This window comes from Planococcus citri, chromosome 1 (assembly GCF_950023065.1).
Source record: "Planococcus citri chromosome 1, ihPlaCitr1.1, whole genome shotgun sequence".
NCBI lineage: Eukaryota > Metazoa > Arthropoda > Insecta > Hemiptera > Pseudococcidae > Planococcus > Planococcus citri.
The window spans coordinates 64989925-65012166 of NC_088677.1; the positions used below are offsets into that span (position 1 = coordinate 64989925).

Below are 22242 nucleotides of genomic sequence, written 5' to 3' on the forward strand. Positions count from 1 at the left end.
TTCTCAAAAAAAAAACAGTTTTTGTAAAACCCTGAAGGCTGAAATAGAGGGAATCGATATGGTTTTTTTTAAAGTTTACTTATCGAAATGAATTGTTCAAATTCTGACGTTCTAGTTTTTTATTGACTTTTGATGGCTTTCTAATTTCTATTCTTCCTTTTATTTTTTCACTGGTATTCATTACTATTCAGCTGATTATCTGATGTAATTTTATGTTTTTGAGTTCGATTTAATACGTAAGAACCTTCAACGTTTTAAGTTTTCTCTGACGAAAATTCAACACTAGTTCGATTTAGTGTGAAATTTTTTTGTGTTCAATTTGAACACGAGTTGTTGCCTAATTTTTTTTTGAATATCTCAATCTGGTCAAAAATTCAAAATGTCTACGAATTACAACACTTCCAATTCAATGCCAGTTGACTTCAATCATTTTTCTCACTGTTGATCGGTTTTCATTTTAAGCAAAATGGAATGTCGAACGATCAAAATTAAATTTTTTATTTTAACAGAATAACAATTACAATGTTACAAAAAGTTTTATTTATATTGTTACAAATCTTTTTTAATGCATAGATGAATGATTAAATTATAAAAATTATTCACATAATTAATGTCAGATGAACAAAATTTCTCAACGTAAAACAAATAAATACTCGAAGGTGGATTTAAAAATTCAAATTAAGTGCGACGTATAAATAGTAATACAGATAGGTAGGTCTAGAAAAACATACTTTCGCATTCGTAGTGAATAAAATTGACAGATTTTTTTGGTAACATGGAAAAATTTGATTTCAATTTTTTTAATACTCGTATCTTCGTCCCTATCTCCCTCCCTTCCTCCTCCTACTATTCTTCTTGTACTAATTTCGATCACAAGAAGATAAATGAAGAGAAATCTTCGAAGATGAAAAATTACATAATGGCGCAAGGCAAAGCGCAGCAGACAGGACAACACATCGGCACGATTGTCTTTTTAACGTCTGAATCTTCCTTCATTTTGCTACCACTTTTGTACTCGTATTTAGCCTTCCTTTTAGCTTTCATTCCTCCTCCTGCCTCGCACTATTGGAAAAATAACGTGAAAATGAAATCAAATTAGTAAAAATGAATATTGATTATTGAACTATATATTTAGATGCTTAGAAAGGGGTGCTGACCTTTTGCATTGCGGTAGATTCTTCCTTTTTTGTGAATAATGGTCCGGGAGGGTAGTACACTGCAGGACCAGCAACTCCGTTTACTTTTTCTTTCCTGTATTCGGTTAGTTTTTGAGGTTCAGCTTTTTGAGTCGGAGTTGATGGAGGTGAAGGCTTTTTGACTTGTACTATTTTTTCGGGACCTGGTGTGGGGCATCGATAGGTCGATGAAGAACGACTGGTGTGGTAACGATTGAATACTTCTTGACGGTGCTGTGACAAATGATTTTTGTGTGAGTTATTTCAATAGAATAGATACACAGGTGAAAATTTTATTCAATAATGAATTTTTCACTCCCTAAAAGTTGGAAATTTTATTTTCAATAATTTTTTCCACTTCACTTTTTTTGAAAAGTTTTTAGTTTTCCTCAAAAATTCATTTTTTTAAATGAGAAATTTTAGATTTTGTTTTTCAATTTTTTGAAAAAAGACGCAAAACATTTTTACATGTTAGTTTGAGACACCCTCCTATTATTCAGAAGTGATTTTGCGACCTATCAAAATATTTTAAAATTTCGCGAGACATTCAAATATTTCCACGAAAATGTTTTTATTCAGCATTTTGAAGAATTTTGAGCTCAAAACTGGGTCATAATTTCTGAGATTTTTGAAAAAGTGTGACTCTCGACCCATCAAAATAAATTGAAATTTTGCAAGAACTAGAAATATTTCCATGAAAATATTTTTTGAGCATTATTTTTTGAAGAATTTTGAGCTTACTCAAAACCGTGTCATGATTTTTAAAGATTTTTGAAAAAGTGTAAAAATTAGACCTACCAAAATGAATTAAAATATCGCAAGAAAATCGAATATTTTTACAAAAAAAAATTTTTGAGCATTTTTGATGAACTTTGAGCCCAAAATTGGGTCATGATTTTTGAAATTATTGAAAATTGTAATGCGACCTATCAAAATAGATCGAAATTTCGCGGGAAAATCAAATATTCCCACAGAAATTATTTTTAATTATTTTTGAAGAATTTTGAGCTCAAAATTCGGTCATAATTTTTGAAATTTTCGAAAAAATGTAAAGTAACCTATCGAAATAGGTTAAAATCTGGCGAAAAAATCAAATATTTTTTCGAAAATGCCTTTCGATCAGTTTTGAAGAATTTAGAGCCCAAAATTGGATAATAATATGAAAGATTTACTCACCAAAAAGGTTCTAAATCTCAGTAGAAAATCAAAAATTTCTAGAAAAGTTTTTTTGAGCACTTGAAACATTTTTAAGCTTAAAATTGTGTCAATTTTTTGAATATTTATGAAACAGTGTCATGTGATTTATTAAAATATGTCATATGTCACATGAAAAGAATCCAGTATCGTAATCTACTTTCACAATTTTTTAAAAATTTCTCAAAAATTTATAGTGGAGACGAATTGGTTTTAAGTATGTTTCTTTCTTTGGAAATAATTTAATACACCTGAACCAATTTTTTACAAGGTTTATGTAGATATATCAAACACTTACTTCGGTATCAGAAAACGAAGCCATCAAATCGTCAACATGTTTCGGTGGTCTTTGCTCTCTAACTTCAGGAGGCGGCGAAGGTGAAGGGACGAAAGGTCTCGTATAAGCCGGCGCACACTGGACCGGCCTAATGAAAAGTGCGCGCATGTCAATTTTTTGAGAAATGATGGCCTACGACATGAAAAATATGACCTTCCCTTATGTAATTTTTCACGATAAATTCGATTTTGGTATCAGTTTTACCCCTAACCCCACTGGGGGGGGGGTGGTACTCGCTCAAAATTTTGGAAATTTTCAAAAAAATGATCATACATATCAATATGTAGGTTTTCGAAGGCGTAGAATTCGAATTGCACACTATTTTTACGCTCCTAGGTTCAGGGTTCAAGATGTGGGGGGCTGGGGCGTTGAAATTTGAAAATTTTCAAAAAAAATGATCATACATATTGATATGTAGGTTTTCGAAGGCGTAGAATTCGAATTTCACACTATTTTTACGCTCTGAGGTTCAGGGTTCAAGGGCGGGGGGTGGGGGTGTAGAAATTTGAAAATTTTCGAAAAAATGATCATACATATTGATATGTAGGTTTTCCAAGGCGTGAAATTCGAATTTTACACATGACAATTTCTACATTCTGAGGTTCAGGGTTCAAGGGGTGGTAGATGGGAGGGAGGAGAGTTGAAATTTGGAAATTTCCAAAAAATGAGATGGATTTCAACCTCTCTTCCCTGGCCCATTTTTGGGAAATTTCACAAAAATGATGTAGGAAATGGATTCAGGGAGGCAAAAAACATATATTTTGATATCAAAATGACTTTTTTGCGAATTTTGGATTTCAACACCCCTCTCCGGGTTCACCTTTGGGAAATTTCATAAAAATAATGTGAGAAATGGATTCAGGGATGTGAAAAACATACATTTTGATATCAAAACAACATTTTTTCGAATTTTGGATTTTGACCCCCCCTCCCCGGGTCCACCTTTGGGAAATTTCACAAAAATGATGTGAGAAATGGATTCAGGGAGGTGAAAAACATACATTTTGATACCAAACACGGCTTTTTCACAAATTTTGGATTTTGACCCCCTCCCCTGGTCCACGTTTGGGAAATTTCACAAAAATGATTCCAGAAATAGATTCAGGGAGGTGAAAAACATATATTTTGATACCAAACACGACTTTTTTTTGCGAAATTTGGATTTTGACCCCCCTCCCCTGGTCCACCTTCAAGAAATTTCACAAAAATGATGTCAAAAATGGATTCAGCGTATTCGAAAACCCCCGGATCATGAGTCTTAGACTTTTGGAACCCTAAACACGAAAGATTGCAGAAAGTTCAATTTCAGCAAAAATTTGCAACTTTCACACGTTTTAACTTGAAAAAGTAGTCAATAAATCGAAAATCCGCAAGTTTCCGCAGCTGGAACTATCGTAATAGTAAAAAACACATTGAAATTAATAAATTTTCACGAAAATTTTTTTGATCCACCTTGATCCAAATAAGTAATTGTACAATGAACAGGTAAAAACAGCTTAAAAGTACTGCTTATTTTGCTACCAGTTATTTTGTAAACAGTAACATATTAGAGAATCTTGTTCAAATATTTCAAAAAAGTACACTTTTCTCTTAATAATAAAGTTTTTTCCAAAAATTTTCATGCGTTTTTACCCGCTAATTAAGAGCAAGCAATTACCTGTGCTGTGTCACGCGACAGTGCAATGTCGCGCGCAACGATCGGTCGCGTTAGGGGAAGGACGGGGCAATGGGAAATTTTGTTTTGAGTGTTTTTGGGTTCGGGGAAGCATGTACCTTCTACAGGACCAAAAAAAAACATATTCATTTGGTATTTTTTTTTTGGGTCCATGCGTGCACTTTTCATTAGGCCGGTCCAGTGTGCGGCGTCGGTTCCGGCCTATACGTGTAATCATCATCAGGCGGATACTTGGACCTTTGGGTCTGCTGACTGGAGTATTTGTAATTAGGCGAAATTACCGTATGACCAGGAATAGCATCGCGACTAGGATCAGAAGGGCTAAACTTTTGTTTCAAATTCGGCGACTGAGGTCGAATATTCCGTTCAAAGTTGTAACTTTTGACCGACGTTTCCAACGGCGGATCTGGTGGCTGAGCGAACGACATTGGTGAAGGGGATCGATGAGGAGGTGGGGTCGAGGGTGAACGCTGGGTTTCTCTTCGGCTAGTCTCTTGGATGGTTTTCGACGATGAAGAGTATAAATTCTTAGTGATCGGTTGAGGAGTCGTGTTGCTTCGTACAGAAGACGTGGTCGAATAGTACGATCTGACTGGCGAAGGTGATCTATGGGTTGTGCTTTCTCTGACCGTGTTACTGCTGTAATTATGGATCGATCTGGCCGGCGATGGTGATCTGTTGTAGTCGTAAGGATAAGATGTGGCGTTATCGGTGACATCCGATTCGTAATTGTAGTTTCTCGATATCGATCGTTGGGGCGAAGGGTCGGAGCTTTTTTCTGTAAACACAAAAAAAAACGAATAGGAGTTGAAAAAAAAATGTAGGTAGGTAATTTTAAGCGTATTCGTATCGAGCCTGCTTACTGGTTGAAGAGCTTTTAGTCTCGTAATGGTAAACTTCTTGTAATTGTCTGCCTGGCGAAGGTTCTCTGTGTCTCAGGCTACCTCCGGTGTAAAGTAAGTCTTTCGTCGAGTCGTTATTTGAATATTTATTGTGGTATCTCTCGATGGGTTCGCCATTATAAAATACTTCTTTTTTTACTTCGTGACTTCTGACCGGAGGAGCGACGCCGTTCGAACCGTATTTTTGTTCTTCAAAGGTGCGTTCTTCGAACCGCGACACGTGTCCTTTTTGAGGAGTGCTGCTGTCCAATGGTTCGCTAAAGAAGAAGAAAATAAATTGATATAGGTATTACAAAGAAATTGATCAGCAGTACGACAGATAGAGGAAACTTACAGGAATCCCGAATCGTATCCTTTCAGTCGATTACTGTGGTTTGAGGCTGCAATTTGACATATTTGATTAGGCATAAGTAATTGAAATTCAACGATAAAGGTACTCGTATTAATAATCGAATGACGGACAAAGCCAACTTACTGGATAGTTCCATTTTTTGAGTGTGGTTCAGATCATCCAATAGGGTGTCTAATTCGTTAATATTTTGCCTGAATTTCACTCCGGGTTTTTCTGTCATTGGAGTTGCTGAAATATGACGAGAAATTAAAATTGTGAATTTAATGAATTTTTTGTGCAATTGGGAAAATAATAAGTAACAAAACTATACGAAAATTGGATTTCAAAGTAGGCTACATAGAATAGGTGACAATGTACTGTAGGTATAAGTAATGTAATACACTAACTTTGATTTTCAGTTTTCTTGGTATTAGAATGATACGAAACTGTCTTGTTTTCCTGTTGATAAAAATCAAAATTGAAGAATGAAATTTCGTTTCAAAAAATGCAATTGCTTGTAAAAAAAAAAATCAAATACACGCGTACTTTATCATAGAACGGACTTTTCGGACGTTCTGGTATGACACACGTGTTATTCGACGGATTCAAATACTCGAATTGATATTCCCTAGAAGACTCAGCAGGTTTTCCTGTGCTTTGTGTTTGGACCGATTTGAAGGTTTCTTTGTATCCGGTGGATCCATCTCGATACGACGACGATGACGACGTTGTACCATTCCACTTAGGCCTTGTGGCAACGGTGCTTTGTAAATCTTCCAATAATTCATCTGGAAAGTAGAATATCGTGATTAGAAATGAAAAAAGATTAGGTATACCTATAAAATATAGTCTGTAGTCCAAGTTGTAGAAAGTGGCAAATTGGTTTGGATTTTTGCGACCCAAAAAAGTTTTGGTCAAGGAGTTCGGACAAAAAAGGGGGTAGGGAGGTGGTTATGGTCACAAATTATTCAGATTGGACCATTTTTAAAATATAAACCCCCAATTACTCCTATACAGCGATCTTCAACTTTTCAGTGGTTCCCAATTCCTAAGGTGATTTTTTCAATTTTAATTTTTTTCAAGCCTCTTGATCAAACGAAATAATTTTGTAATTCAAAAACAGTTTGAATGCAAAGAAAATCAGAATTTCATAAACAAAAATTGGGCATTTACGAGAAACACGATATACTTAGTGACAAAATTATTTTTTTTGCAAAATTTGCAACAAAAAAGGTTTTTATTATTTTTTACTAAGAACGAATCGTTATATGGGCAAGAGTTCCTGAATATCTGAGACAATTCATGAAGCATTTCAAGTGCAAAGATATATACACATTAGAGTTGTGTAAAAGCAAACCATGCTCTAAATTTTGACAAAAATTGTTGAGAAAGGGAGGAACTACCCAGAAAAATTTTGAGCCATCTATAAGCGCAGGAAGCTGAGCCAGGAATCTTCACATGTCCCAAAAGTAGCAAAAAAAAAACAGTTTTTTTAGAAAAAATAAAAATGACTCTAATTTGGTGCTCAAAATTTGGTCATGATGTTTGATATTTTTGAAAAAGTCTGACTCGACCAGTCGACCTATCAAAATGGATTGAAATTTTGCGGGAAATTCAAATATTTCCCCAAAAATATTTTTTGACTACCTATTTTTGAAGAATTTTGGCTCCAAAATTAAATCACGACTTCTGCTATTTTTGAAAAAGTGTAATATGCCCGATATAGCTTAGAATTTCGTGAAAATTTCAAATGTTTCCTTGAAAATGATTTTTGGAGAATCTTAGCTTCAAAATTGGGTCATGATTTTTGCTATTTTTGAAAAAAGTGTACTATATGCATAATTTTGAAACGAACAAAACGAAATTGATGACTGTTCATCTTCATTGGCTCCTTCTCCACTAAATTTTTAATAAGATATCTCGAAAAATTGTATAGGTACCTAAATTATTTTCATACTGGACTTTCTCTTCACGTGACGCATTACGAAAGACCACATGGCACTTTTTCATAACTACCTGTTCGAAAAATTGTCTCAATTTTAAGCTCAACATTTTTCAGAAGTGCTCAAAAAAAGTTTTACGACTTTTTGATTTTTTGTGAGTAGAAATTCAGAACAATTTTGATAGGTTAAATGACATACTTTTCGGATATATCAGAATTTTTAAAAAACGTGTTTATAAAAAAATTTGATTTTCTAGTGAAATTTTAAGTTATTTTGTTGACGTGTCTAACAAAACTTCAAAATGAAAAATCAGGACTTTTGGCAGGATATTTTTCAAGCACTTTACGACTACCTACTTTATGAGTTAAGGGAGGGGGAGAGCAGGACTCTCAAAGTTTTACACGAAAATTTTTCGCTTTTTTCAGTGTCTTCGGTAGGTAGGTACTTCTAGATTTTTTGAAGAGAGGGGGGAGGGGGAGTCAAAAATACCTCTACCATTTCAATTTTTCAAGGGTAAAGTATTCTGTAAACACTGCACAAAATTTTAACCTGAATTTTTCACTTTTTCACTATATATGTATTATGGGGGTTTCCAATATTTTTTATTTTTTCGAAGGTCGAGGGAGGAGTTTTTACACCTGAATTTTTCACTTTTTCACTATATATGTATTATGGAGGTTTCCAATATTTTCAATTTTTTCGAAGGTCGAGGGAGGAGTTGAAAATATTTCTATCATTCGTTTTTTTTTTTTTTAATTATTCAGCTCGTTTTCAGCACTTTTGATAAAATTATCATCATATTTTTGCAACGTAATTGTTCCTAAAAAAAATTGAGAAATAATTCGTCGGAAATTAATTTATAAAATAAAGTGAGGTGAAACATATTTGGAAAATTTTCAGTTTAGAACCCTTTTAAACGTTTTTCAAAAAAAAAAGGGTACCCCCGGATAAGATAGGCAAAATGCCCTTAACCTCAGATTTCGATGAAACTCACAGGGTATGTTTAGTACCCCCAAAAAATAATTTTGGGCCCATAACCCGCTCCCCACCCCACCCCCCTCAGGCAGGGGGGGCCAAAAAACGCGTTTTTCAAGGGAAAAATTCTGCATCAGCGAGTAATTGAGATAAATTTATTCTGTAAACGAATATAGTTTGAGGATACATGGGGGTACCTCCCTGAATTTTTTCAGAATTTTTCATCGCATGGGGGGAGAAGGAGGGACAAAAGAAAACTTTAAATCGACATTACTCCGGAACGAAAAAACATACCAAAACGATTTTTTCGTCAAATATGTATTTTTAGGTCTACTTTCTATAGAAATCATCACCCGGCCATTTGAAGTGGCGGGTCAAGCTCAAAAGTTCAAAAAACTCTCAAAAAACCACGTTTTTTTACGTTTTTCTCCAAAAATATGGACAATTGGCGGAAATCGAAGAGAACCAAGTTGTTCAGCGTGAAATTTTACCTCAGAATGTGTAATTGAAAATTCGTTTATACCGCGCGATCGTACGGTAAAACTACACGCGCAGAAGTATTTTTGCTTATATGTATGTATCAAGATAGCTGAAAGGGTATTCCTGAGTAAAATAGGTGAAATGCCCCTGTCCTCAGATTTCTGAAACTTTGATAAAACATCGTTGGGTACCTTTAAAAAAAATGTTGGAGCCAAAAAAAATTCCCTCACCTCACTTCCCTTGCCCACAATAGCGAAAAAACGTTTTTTTGAGGGGAGGGATCATGCTTCAACGAGTTTTGAAAAAAAATCTGTATTCACTCAAAATATGTAGGTACTGGAAGAAGATATGATTCTAGCAACGTAAAATTTTTCAAAAATTGTTGGTTCCCCAGGGGGAAGATATTGACAAAAGAAAATTTGAAGCTGCCGTATCTTCAAACAGTTCAAACCTAATTCAAGCACATAATTTTTTTTTCAGAAACATAAATCAGCATGAGTACTATACTTAATTGGTATTTTTTTTCAAATTTTTCCTCCAGGTGGGTCATCTTCAAAAACTCAAAAAACACTCCAAAATTGTGTTTTTTGGGTCACGGCACCACCAAAAAAAAAGCGATCTGTAATTTTGCCTTCTGGCCTCCAAGAACAATAGAAAACCAACCAACTTCTTGAAACTCCAATTTTGGGGCCATAGGCACCCCCTCTCACAAATTTTGGGGCGAAAGTAGATTGACAATATGGGTATCGTTATCATAGGTATGAATCGAACTCACTGAACACGAATATGAAATTTTGTTTGCAGTTGGATCCTCCTAACGGTCATATTGTGGAAAGGGGTTGCCCAAAAATTAGATTTTTTGTGAAAAATGCTTCATTATAGCGCAATTAACGCCATGCAAGTTCTTAATCAAGATTTTCTTGAATTACAAGTATTTTTCTGGTGTCGACCATTAAATCTTCATGTGAGTTACCTACCAAGTACATTGAAAACACAATAAGTATACCTACCTGGTAGATGGGTGGATCGCGAAATAATGGGGAAAATACTGTGAATTTTTATCAATTACAGCAAAAACCGTCGTTTTGAGTTGAAAGTTGCACAGAAAAATTCTAACTCTAGAAGTGCCCCTAAAAGGAAAACATGGGCCCTCAAAGCTAGGGGTATTTTCAAAAAACCCGTGTTTTTTCACTGATGGCCCTGTACCCAATTTGTTTTGAGAAAAATGACGACCCAGTCCCAAATGAAATTATTTGAGATTCTGCGTCCATTCTATGCTATTGTTCTTAATTTGTTATTGCCAATTTCGAAAAATTACCCACAATTTAGGAATTTTTTGCAATTTTTCTCGATTTTTTGAAACCTAAAACATTGGCGTCACTGCGTCCCAAACTATTTCCTCAGTTTCAGAAATATATCTTTCAATGTTTTTTCTTCATTACAGCGAAACATTTGCTAAGAAAATATTTTAAAAACCGACTATTAATACCCCCCTCCCCCAAAAAACCCGATTTGCAAATTTTCAATCGCTCACTAGAACTCTAAAAGTGCACTTGGATTTTGACGGAAATAGCATAGATCGACGCAGAAACTCAAATATGTATGTACTTTCATCATACTATCTCCTCTATATATTTTGAGTAAATTTTTTTCAAAACTCGTTAAAGCATGATCCCTCCCCTCAAAAAAACGTTTTTTCGCCATTGTGGGCAAGGGAAGTGAGGTGAGGGAATTTTTTTTGGCTCCAACATTTTTTTTAAAGGTACCCAACGATGTTTTATCAAAGTTTCAGAAATCTGAGGACAGGGGCATTTCACCTATTTTACTCAGGAATACCCTTTCAGCTATCTTGATACATACATATAAGCAAAAATACTTCTGCGCGTGTAGTTTTACCGTACGATCGCGCGGTATAAATGAATTTTCAATTACACATTCTGAGGTAAAATTTCACGCTGAACAACTTGGTTCTCTTCGATTTCCGCCAATTGTCCATATTTTTGGAGAAAAACGTAAAAAACGTGGTTTTTTGAGAGTTCTTTGAACTTTTGAGCTTGACCCACCACTTCAAATGGCCGGGTGATGGTTTCTATAGAAAGTAGACCTAAAAATACATATTTGACGAAAAAATCGTTTTGGTATGTTTTTTCGTTCCGGAGTAATGTCGATTTAAAGTTTTCTTTTGTCCCTCCTTCTCCCCCCATGCGATGAAAAATTCTGAAAAAATTCAGGGAGGTACCCCCATGTATCCTCAAACTATATTCGTTTACAGAATAAATTTATCTCAATTACTCGCTGATGCAGAATTTTTCCCTTGAAAAACGCGTTTTTTGGCCCCCCTGCCTGAGGGGGGTGGGGTGGGGAGCGGGTTATGGGCCCAAAATTATTTTTTGGGGGTACTAAACATACCCTGTGAGTTTCATCGAAATCTGAGGTTAAGGGCATTTTGCCTATCTTATCCGGGGGTACCCTTTACTTAGATACATTATGTACAACAGAAAGACACGTTACTGTCCAAGCGAAGCAAGGGTGAAGCATTTTATGAAAATTTTTATGTTTTTCCGTCTGTTGTTCTTACACAAAATTTTTCAATCAGTCAGGTGGGAAAATCGACACCTTTTTAAAAAAAATTCCACAAAAGAGGAAAATAAATGAAAGTTTATTTTAGTTTGAAAAAATCAGGACATCAAGATAAATTCGATAAAAAGTACCTAGGACAACTGCAGGACTAGCAGGACATGCCACCAAAAAACAAGACAAAAATGGGATTAGCAGGGTAAGCAGGACTGTTAGACACCCTGTAATCATAGGTGCATTACATCTTTTCAAAAATATTACCAAATTTTGGGCTCAAAATGTTTTAAAAATACTCAAAAAAAAAACATTTTCGTGGAAGTATTTGAATTTGGTGTCATTTTAGACTCATATCTATACCTACCTACTAAAACCAACCTGGATTTTTTCGGTCGCAAAAATGCAATCCAGCCTATTTAAATTTCACGTCGAAAGCTAAACTGAAAGTATCCTTACCTAGTCTATTATCGCTATTAGTGTTATAATTCGACGTCACCGTCGACGTATGGTATCTGGACGACATAACTCTGTATCAGCTGAATCTGCAACTGAAATGAATAGTTTGATATGTAAGTGTATAGATATAAATAATTGCTCGCATAGGCAAAAAAGTCACGTATTTTTTAAAATTTGCGGTATGATTTTTTTTTTCAACACCTCAACACTCGTCATAGCAACTTCAACATCCAACAACCTACTCGCTGCTACTCGGAGTTTATACATTGCTATTTGCTACCACATTTTTCATATTGTGAATAGGTTGGTTCAAGTTTTAGTTGACTATAGCAAGGTATTTATTGATGGAGTGTACCGTTCACCTCCTACACATCGTTTTTTACATAGTTACACCTGATATGGGACAAGATTTTTTACGTCTGATGCAAAACGTGATGCTGACGGCTTCGCTGAGCAAAGCGGTATCCGGCCTAACAACATCCTACGTCCTGGCAAGACACCCACCCTATCGACATGCGCCTCTTTCAGTCCAAAGCTCGATTGAATGCAGATGTATGTAGCACAATATTGAGCAGAATGTACAGGTGCCTGCCTACTATTTGGAATATTATGCAGGTCAGATGTGATCTCTCTTCTCCCCAGAAAAATAGTATTCGCGACTTTACGTTTTTTAGCACACGATGAAAACTTGTGAGCAGGGATGGGGATGGCGGTTCCGATCGATTTTGTTCGAAATCATAGGTCAGTGATCCTGGTTCAGGGTTTAAAGGTTTAGGTTACAAGTTGAATGTCTAAATAAAAAATAATTATAAAACCATCATGTTATTTTACAGTCATCAAATTTTGAAAATTTTTCGAACATAAAAATGGGTAATTTGTCATTAAATTTTCTCCGGTTGAATTCGAGAAAATGGCAAAACTTCAAAATAAGTCTTTTGCTCGCCAACGGGCAACGCGGTTCGCCATACGCCGCGCCGTGGCCGCGACTGCCAACTTGGTGTGTTAGGTAATTTCGAACAAAATATAGTCAAGCCTATTTCATGATCCGTTGTCCAGACAGGTGAAGATTTACGCATAGAATGAAACTAGAAAGAGAATCAGAGAAGAAAAATACGCTATTTCGAATAAAATAAACACCGACGAGAGAGAGTAAAAACTATGACATTGGATGTTTGCCCAAAATCCAAAACTGACTCAGATGCATCGCGTATGATACAGACTACAGACACGATTCAAGATGTACCAAGTATACACTACATATATACATAGTAGGTACAACGTACATGCATGTCAGGATATCAGTCAGTTCATTTTTTTTTCAAAAAGGTGTGAAATTTAGTCGAAAATATGAAAAATCCATCACACGTCAGTAAGCATAGTAAAAACCAGAAAAAAAAACTCCCTAGAAACTGAAAACAGTTAGCAATTTGGGAGGGGGAGTGGAGAGCTGGCATTTTGCAAGGGTCGGTTGGACATGTGAGAAAATTAGTTCAATTTGTCAAATGAAAGATTTAAATGCTCGCAGCGAGTGTCCTAATCAGCTTGCAATTAAAATAGAAATATAAAAAAAAAACGAATTTGAAATTCTATAAAAATTCTTAGAAATATATTTTTTTATGTACGTAAAACATCATATCAAAAAACTGCGATACAATTTTTTTTATATTTTTGAGAAAAGGTCATTTAACCGTCTGTCTGACTTCTTAAGGCCACTGACCTACCCGTTTAACCTTTTGAGGTCGTTTCCCTGCCTGTCTGCCTAGCCTCTCAAAGTTGTCTGCGTGCCTGTCTGGCCTATAAAGGTTGCTAACCCATCTGTCTGGTTTCTCGAGGTCATTGGCCATTCTGACTGGTCTATAAAAGTCGTTGACCCACCTGTCTGGTCTTTCAAGGTCATCTGTCTTTATTATTCATGCCTCGTCATTCAAAGTCAACCTGCCAGGCAAAGACTCAAACGACCCTAAAAGTTACCACCTTATATCATTATCCATTACTATGTCACATGTCACCTGTATAAGATATTTGAGCGAGTGGTCCTAAATTTAGTAGCTGAGCATATTGACTAGAACCTAATCAGTCAGCAGGCAGGTTTCAGACCTGGGAAATCTTGTACTGGTCAGGTCCTGAGTTTAACACAGCACATTGAGGATGGTTTTGAACAGTGCAAGGTCACTGGTGCTGTATTTTTGGACCTCACTGCAGTGTTTGACACAGTGTGTCATTGGTTACTTCGGTACAAGATTTATGTACTGACCAGGGACTACAAATTTACGGAAATCATTATGACACTGCTTAAAGACTGGAGGTTCTATGTGACTTAAGATGGAAAGAACAGCACTTGGAGAAGGCAAAAGAATGGCTTGCCGCAGGGAAGTGTCCTATCACCCATTTTTTTTAATATCTACACCAATGATCAACCAATTGGAGGACCTGTACATCGCTTCCTTTATGCAGACAACTTGGCGCTCACAGCACAGACTCAGTGTTGCGGAGCGGAATGAATTTTGTTCCGGGTTCAGGGTTCAGCTCCAGCATAAAAAATAATTCTGTTCCGGTTTCCTATATCGTTCCGCTCCGCTTAAAAATATTGTTCCGTTCCGGTTTAGCGTTCCGTTCCGCTCCGAATTTTCTTTTTTGTTTTAGAGAAGGTTGCATTCAAAGTACATCAGAATTTTCATGTTCTGAGCAAAAATTAAAGTTGAAAATGTTGAAAACCCCGAAATTTGAAAAAAATGGTTGAATTAGGAGCGTTTTAATGAAATTTAAAGTCCATCTCACATGAGAAATTTGAATTTTGATTGCTGAAAATTGCAGCTTTGTTCCAAAAGTAGGAAAAGTACATTGTATATGGTCTTTTTCATGCCATTTACCATGTCGTTTTATAATTTTCTAGTTTATTGAGGTAAAATTTCAGCAAAAAACACCTTTTGTTCACACTATTATCTTGCAAATTGTTCTTTAAAGGTCAAAAAATTTTGTTAGGTCGGAGCTTTAAAAACCCAAATTTTTATTCCGGTTTGGTTCTGGTTTCGTTCCTGTATATTTTTTGAAAGTTGCTCCATGTTCCGTTCCGCTCCGCCAAAATTCTCCCAAAAGTTAGGGGTTTAGCGTTCCGGTTCGTTCCGGTTCAGTTCCGCTCCGCAACACTGAGCACAGTGTGACACATTTGTAGAGGTGGAAGACACACTGAATCAGGCAATAGAAGAACTTGACAAATACTATAAAGCCAACCACCTCAGGCCAAATCCATCCAAGACAGAAACCTGTTTGTTCCACCTGCAAAACTGTTAGGCCAAGAGACAGCTCAACATCCAATGGGGAAACACTGTACTGAATCACAATGACCACCCCAAATATCTAGGTGTGACACTGGATAGATCACTCACCTACCGGCAACACTGTGAAAAAACCAAAATGTAAAGCTCTTTAATACAAGTATGGAAATAGATTATGCTCTTAAGATAGTCGTAGCATTTTACGTATTATGTGTTACATACTGCACATGGCAGGTTGGTGTTGTCACACATTGGAGCACCAATGGGGTGCGACGTTGTACAATGTGAACAGATTTGATGCGTGCACAGTATGTAAAACTTATGCAAAATGCTAAGACTATCTTAAGAGCATATATTTCCATACTTGTATTAAAGAGCTTTACCAAAATGAAGGTGGCTGCTAGAACAAATCTGATCCGAAAGCTGGTAGGTAGCAGATGGGGAGCTAAACCACAGGTCCTGCGCACATCAGCACTAGCGCTGTGTTACTCAGTTGCAGAATATGCTTGCCCAGCATGGGGACAATCAGCACATGCTAAAAAAGTAGATGTGCCCCTGAATGAAGCCTGCCAATTGGTGATAGGATGCCTCAGACCAACTCCACTCACAGCTCTGCATTGTCTCGCAGGGATTGCACTACCGGAAGTGGGTAGGGAGGTGGCTGCCAGAGCAAAAAAAACTAAAGCAACACACAACCCCCTACACCCCACCATGCATAGCTACTTAGCTACAACGAATTACCAGAGAGCAGACTAAAATCTAGACACAGTTTCATGAGAACAGTGAATGAATTGAGTGCTCCTGCCGAAGTTGAACACTGTCAAATCTGGAACACAACATCAAGTAGCTATAATACTATGAGCGAATCAGTGCCCCAAGGCAACCAACTGAAGTACAGCCTCTGGAAAACGCTGAATAGAATTAGAAGCGGAACAACACGCTCAAAATCCAACCTACACAGATGGCACTTGGCTGATGACGATCTGTGCGAATGTGGCGAGGTACAAGATGACAGACACCTTTTCAGGTGTCGATTACCTCGATTATATGGTGACTTTGACGCAGACAAACTGGACTGGATAATAATTGATGACGAGGGAATGAAGTTCCTCGAGTATTGGGACAAGAAGGGAATTTAGATACTTAGTATTACTGACCGGACAAGAGAAAAAAAAACAGGCATTTCTCGAGGCTTTATTAAATTAATAGCAAATTCCAATTAAATATCTCAAATTTATACCCAGTGAATAAATTTCTATCATGTCATAAATTTGACAACTTAATTAGCAGATTACATAGTCTTGACTAGTTGAGCATAAAAGTGCACATGACCAACTTTTTTAAAGCTAAGTATAATTTATTAAAATTTCTGAAATTGATGTCTTCTCCTTTTGTCGCTCATTACAATGTATAGGTAATTAGGTATTCGGTTATGTGTCTGTGTAGAGTGTAATAAAAAATAGAACTAACAACATAAGGCTTGTCATTTACGATGATGTTAAGATAAAACATGGGCCATGGAGCCATATTTACGTCTGAATTTTATCTCATGTACAGCAGAATCAAAAAGCTGAAACTGGTTCGAGCGTCTATAGAGGTCAACACTGAGGAGCTCGGGTCTCTAAACTACCCGGCTAGCTCCAAGGTGCTTGTGTAGATGTCACTAGAAAGCAACGGGAAACTACTAGTGGAAGCTCGAAACAACGTCGATTCCCTAGAATAATCGCAGTGGCAATAGGCATACGCCTCCACCCTGTTAGGGTACCACAAAAATGCGATTTCCAATGTCCTGTAAAGGATAAGGAACCACGACGACGACGACGACTTGTTAGTACGTACTCGTAAGTACGTACTCGTAGATTAGGTATGAATATAGCGAATGCGAATGGTATTAGTCTTTAAGAAAAAACTACATCATTAGCACAATTTTACAATCGCTCGATGAGATCGAAGAAACGAAGAAGTGGGAAATTTTTTTTCTAGATAGGTACAGCATTCTAGAGCGCTGCAATATCGGGCTATAAAATTCGAATGGCAAAAAAAAATAAATAAGTGTGAAGAGAGAAGCGCCATTTTCAAGGCTAAAAATATAATTTAAGACAGACGTGCATGATGAAGTCGAATATTGTAGCAAAAATGATCGCGAGTACAATGTACGAAGTACTTAGATATAAGTATTTATCTAACATCTAAATCTGAACGATGCCAGGAACTCCTAGGGCTCACAAAGCGAAAACGATTGCTCATCATGTTATGGAGACGCGACGATTGATTTTTAAGATGCCAATTTATAGGTACCCAATTTTGAAACAATTACCTAAATCACGCTTTTGTTATTAAAGAAATTGCTGGATGCAAGTTGTATAAAGATCAACTATAGGTACCTACACAATATACTAGCTATCACAATTACGTCTATTACGAGTAATTAGAGACTATAAGACTACGTACAACGACCTATTATCCACTCCAGAACAGAACTTGCCATTAGTCTATTACTCACTTTAAAGAGTATTTTGCTGTTATGATGGTGACGTTTCATCGAACATAGAGTAATAAGTAATAGTACAAAAACGTATGTTCAAGCTGATCCTACCAGCAGAATTATAGTTATAGATCTAGGTATGCCCATGTATAGAAGATGTACCTCGTTGACCGTGCCTTTCGACAAGGTTGTTCGAGATACACATTACAGCGGCACCACATCAAGTTACCTTCGCATTTGGTCGCTAGAAATTATTATGGATAAACACAAACAGTGAGAAACGATTTGTGCATCATACTTTATTCTTTGCTTCTTTGGACGAGCGAGTTATTTTTCTAGTAAAGATTTGAGGGTATTTTCGCATACAATGACGTCATTTCATTATAGAAACCTACGAGTATGTGGGATTTAATTTAATGCCCATTCAGCGATTCTGCGAAATTACTGCTGGACTGTGTAATAATAACGATATGGTGTGCTGGGTATACATAATGATTAATGTATTGCTTCTATTCGAACGACGACGTATGTATAGATTTTCAAACTGTCGTCTTACGAGCTTTATGTACTTATTGGTGTCGTAAAAATTTCACTAACCGACGACTTGGCTGCGTCATTGTTCAACTAAAATTAGCACCGAATGTACGAAAAAAATAAATAAAATAGTAAACAAGCATTTAGCAATGGGACACGTGTAAATGAATAAGGGCCCAAAATTAGGAAAAATGACCCAAAGTAAAATTATTCATGTGACACATCGTTTTTCACGTTACAAGTTTTCTGGGGTACTGTGTACAAAAAAGCACTCCATTTTTACCAAAATCCCTTTCATTTCCATTCCCTTAATGACAATGAGCTAAAACTTTGAAGTTTCCTTCGTGAATTTTTTACAAGGAAACTCTCGAGGTAGATCATTTTTCTCTTCTTTTCACCGAACGAAGTTGGTGGGTTGAAAAATTGACTTCTCATATCGAAAATAATGTTGTTTTACTTTTGAAAAATTATCAATTTTCAAAGCTTTTGCTCTCGCTTCGCTAGAACAGATTTGAATTGGAATGTGCAATTTTTCAAAAGTTTTCAAGAATGAAAAATTGACTTCAAAAATTCAAGAAACATAATATAACCAAATAAATGAAAAAAAAATGCAAAATTTCATTCAAAAATAAGTCAGGTACCTAAAAAGCACAGAATTTTGGCGTCGAAACTTCTTATATTGAAAATAATTTTTTTGTACCTCACAAGCAGTAAATTTCCTAAAGCTTTCGCCCTCGTTTTGTTCATGCAAAATCCAAAATGTTCCATTCTCTTTTGGAATTTGATTTTTCAAGGGCCAAAAGACTGAAAAAAAATACGAAAAAATTGCGAATTTTTGATTTCTGATTTCAGAACCGATCTTGCAATAGAACAATTCAAATTTGTTGTCAAGTATAAGAAGCATCGTTTTTGAACATTTAAGATTATTCAACATTTTTGTTCCCAACTTCCCCTTTCAAAATTTGTTCGAACCACATCTGGCTAATTAGCGTGAAAAATAGTGAAGAAAGGGAGGGGGTTCGGAGTGAAAAATGAGCAATTCTGGCAAAAAAGTTGAAAAATTTCAGTTTCACCCCCTCCCCGTGATACATCACTTTGTCACCCCTCTGCAAGGGGTCTATAAAAAGATAACCCCAAAATACACCGTTGGCCAAACTTTCAGAAGCTGAAATTCATTTCTTGACTGTTGGCAAATTTTCAAAAATTAAGTTTGGGGGCCAAAATTAGGAAAAAATCAAAATTTTATCAAATTGACCTGGAGGAAATCTGAACTTCAGTTTATACTCTATGTATTTTCGACTTGCTGAGTCGATTGGTGAGGGTTTAGAACCGTTCTGGAGCCTTCAGCAGATTTTAGATTTCTGGACCTAGTTAAAAAAAAAAAAAAACGCTATGTAAATAATTGATGACGGTTTTGAATCATCACCAATCGACTCCGACTCGACAGGTGAAAAATATCAAAAATATGGCTCAAACCAAATTTCAGCTTTTTCCCTGATTTTTGCATTTTTTTCACTGGAGAAGATTTTGGATTTGAACCAGCACAAAAAGATTTTGATGATATGTGCCTAAATTGATCGAAAGGTTCGCAAAGATGGTAAATCCGAGTTTATACGCGCTGAATTTTATTTTTACCCTATTTACAGTACATACTTTTTTTTGAAAACTGGAGATACTGAAAATCCGCTGGAGGCTCCAGAACGGTTTGAAACCAACACCAATCGACTCGGCAGGCCGGAAACAGGGAATAAACCAAATTTGAGCTTTCTAAGTTAATTTGCTGAAATTTCAATTTTTTTCTCATTTTGGCCCAAATTATTTTGAAGTTCAAAAATTCACAAAAAAAATCAAAAAATAAATTTCAGTATCTGAAATTGTGGCTGATGGCATATTTTGAAGTCCTCCTTCGATTCCCCTCTGTCCGATTCAAACATGTTTGTGCCAGATGGAATACTTCCCTTATCAGTAGGTATTCTGAAAAATGCACTAAAAAAAATCTAATCAAAGTTTTAAAAAAACCATTTCAATCTTTTCAACCAAACAAGGGATCTTAAAATTTCGAAAAATCGTACTCATCATCAAATCACATCACATCCGAAAAAATAATAATTTCCGTCTCTTTCTCTGAGCAATCACGAGCTGCAAAAATGTACAGACCTGACAAAAATCATAAAAAAGTTCAACTTACGTTCACGTAAAATGCTCATAAAAATCGAACAAAGTCGAAAAAAAATCACACTATAACAAATTGGGCACACTAGTAGTATGTTGAAATAACGTACTATTTTCACAGGTCAACATATGGTCACACACAAGAACGGTAGATGTAAAATTTTCGCATAGTTTCGCGACAAAACCGGCAAATTGCGTTAATTTGGGCGGTTTTTCTAACGAGCGGGGGGGCTTTTCAGGGATGAAATTCACACTACTGATAATTTGCTGAAAACTTATAACTTCGAATCGGTTATCAAACTCGAGCCTCACCAGCGAATGATGAAATTTCGAATTAGGCGCGCATACGGTATGGCTCGGATCAGCGCAATAGGTTAACAGGACGAACGCGTACACGCACTCGTTACAGCGTGCAATTTAATAAACTCGACTGACTGACAGTCCACCAATGTTCTCTCTATAAGGTTTAATTTGTAGGTATTCGTAATCGTAGCATTAAGGATTGCGACTTGGAGTGTGAGACGAGAGCGAAATCGAAGAAACCGAGGAAACTATCTCCCCGCTTCCGAGTTAGAAAAGACGCTCAATATCCGCCAACATTAACTCTTCGCCTCTCCGCCTCCTTTTGTTAGCCAAACTTGGTAGCTAAATTAAGAGTGTGCGTGGGTGAGACTTCAGAATCCGCGTATGGTTTACCATCATCGTCATCAACCTGACGAGTTCGCGTGTTTTAGAGTTTTTGCGCGTAATGCGAAAAACTCTAATGTAATCACTTTATCGTCAATACGTATTTATCCAATCAGTGATTAGTATTTCAGCTATTAGCCAATCAGCGACTAGATATTATAGAAATGATAAGCAATATGCAAAAATCAATTTAAACAAGCCATCAGCTAATCGCTGATAGAAAGACAGTTTTTCCGTTTTTTAAATTGCTTTAGAAGGTAGTTAAATCTCCCAATGAATCGATAAAAAATTATCTACTCGTAATGTAGCAAAATTTTGACATAAGTTAAGCATTAAAAAAATTTCAAATGCTTACCACAAAAAAAAAGTAAAAACATAGAAAATCGGCAGAAAAGTCAAAACCAACTAAAAGTGATACAAAGTTGGTTTTATAGGCAAAGGAAAAGCGCCAAACTTTGGTTAAAATATTTGAGGTTTTGACAAAAATTTATAAGAAATAGTTCTCAGATATTTTTGATTAGATAAAACATTTCTATCTAAAATAAATTGGTCAAATTTTTCGAAAAATGTGCATAACAACGCTTTCTTTCTGCTATCGTTTGTAATAAACCATTTCTTTTAGAGAAAGTCGATGATATTTCAATAAATAAGAATTTCCATTCTATAGAATTTTGTTTGTAAAAATTTTTATTGTTTTTTTTAGTAAGTTACAAAAAAAAAGTTACAATTAGCGTTAACATATTCCAATAAATTCAAACCCTTAGTCGTAAGATGGGGCAGAAAATGATGAGGAGTTGTGATAAGACCATTTTTTGGCCCCACCTATTTGTAGTTGTCGACTCGATCACTCTAAAAATGTTGCAATAAATGTCCGAAATACGAATCCGTGGTTAATTAACCCAAAATGACCACTTTTTTGGGCTCCAGGGGTTCCCAAAGTTGCGAATAAAAAAATGATTTTAGGAACCACTGAGTACCTATTATTTTCAAACATTTTTTAGCGTAAAATATCTGTTTGAACCAGATAAATGTTATATGAAGTGATTT

General features: G+C 36.0%; 2 protein-coding genes across 2 annotated transcripts in view; one reads left to right on the plus strand and one right to left on the minus strand.

Annotated features, from left to right (window-relative positions):
* Nucleotides 1–22242, plus strand: part of LOC135833376 (uncharacterized) — a 47233-nt gene that overhangs the window by 4086 nt on the left and 20905 nt on the right. The window lies entirely within an intron of this gene.
* Nucleotides 483–21027, minus strand: LOC135835993 (uncharacterized). The gene is made up of 11 exons (XM_065350536.1): nucleotides 20525–21027; nucleotides 12043–12134; nucleotides 6161–6402; nucleotides 6022–6073; nucleotides 5759–5863; nucleotides 5618–5663; nucleotides 5245–5540; nucleotides 4552–5159; nucleotides 2668–2838; nucleotides 1158–1409; nucleotides 483–1062 (listed from the first exon to the last, which is right to left on the minus strand). Exons 2-11 carry the CDS (start codon nucleotides 12107–12109, stop codon nucleotides 913–915), a joined length of 1989 nt encoding a protein of 662 aa, XP_065206608.1. The 5' UTR covers nucleotides 12110–12134; nucleotides 20525–21027; the 3' UTR covers nucleotides 483–912.

Excerpts from the sequence above, each read along its gene's own strand:
- LOC135835993 (XM_065350536.1), bottom strand. The coding sequence starts at position 12,109 with ATGTCGTCCAGATACCATACGTCGACGGTGACGTCGAATTATAACACT. Across the intron at positions 5,664-5,758 it reads TCAAAAAATGGAACTATCCA|CCTCAAACCACAGTAATCGA; the intron begins GTAAGTTGGCTT and ends GTCAAATTGCAG. Across the intron at positions 1,063-1,157 it reads AATCTACCGCAATGCAAAAG|TGCGAGGCAGGAGGAGGAAT; the intron begins GTCAGCACCCCT and ends TTTTTCCAATAG.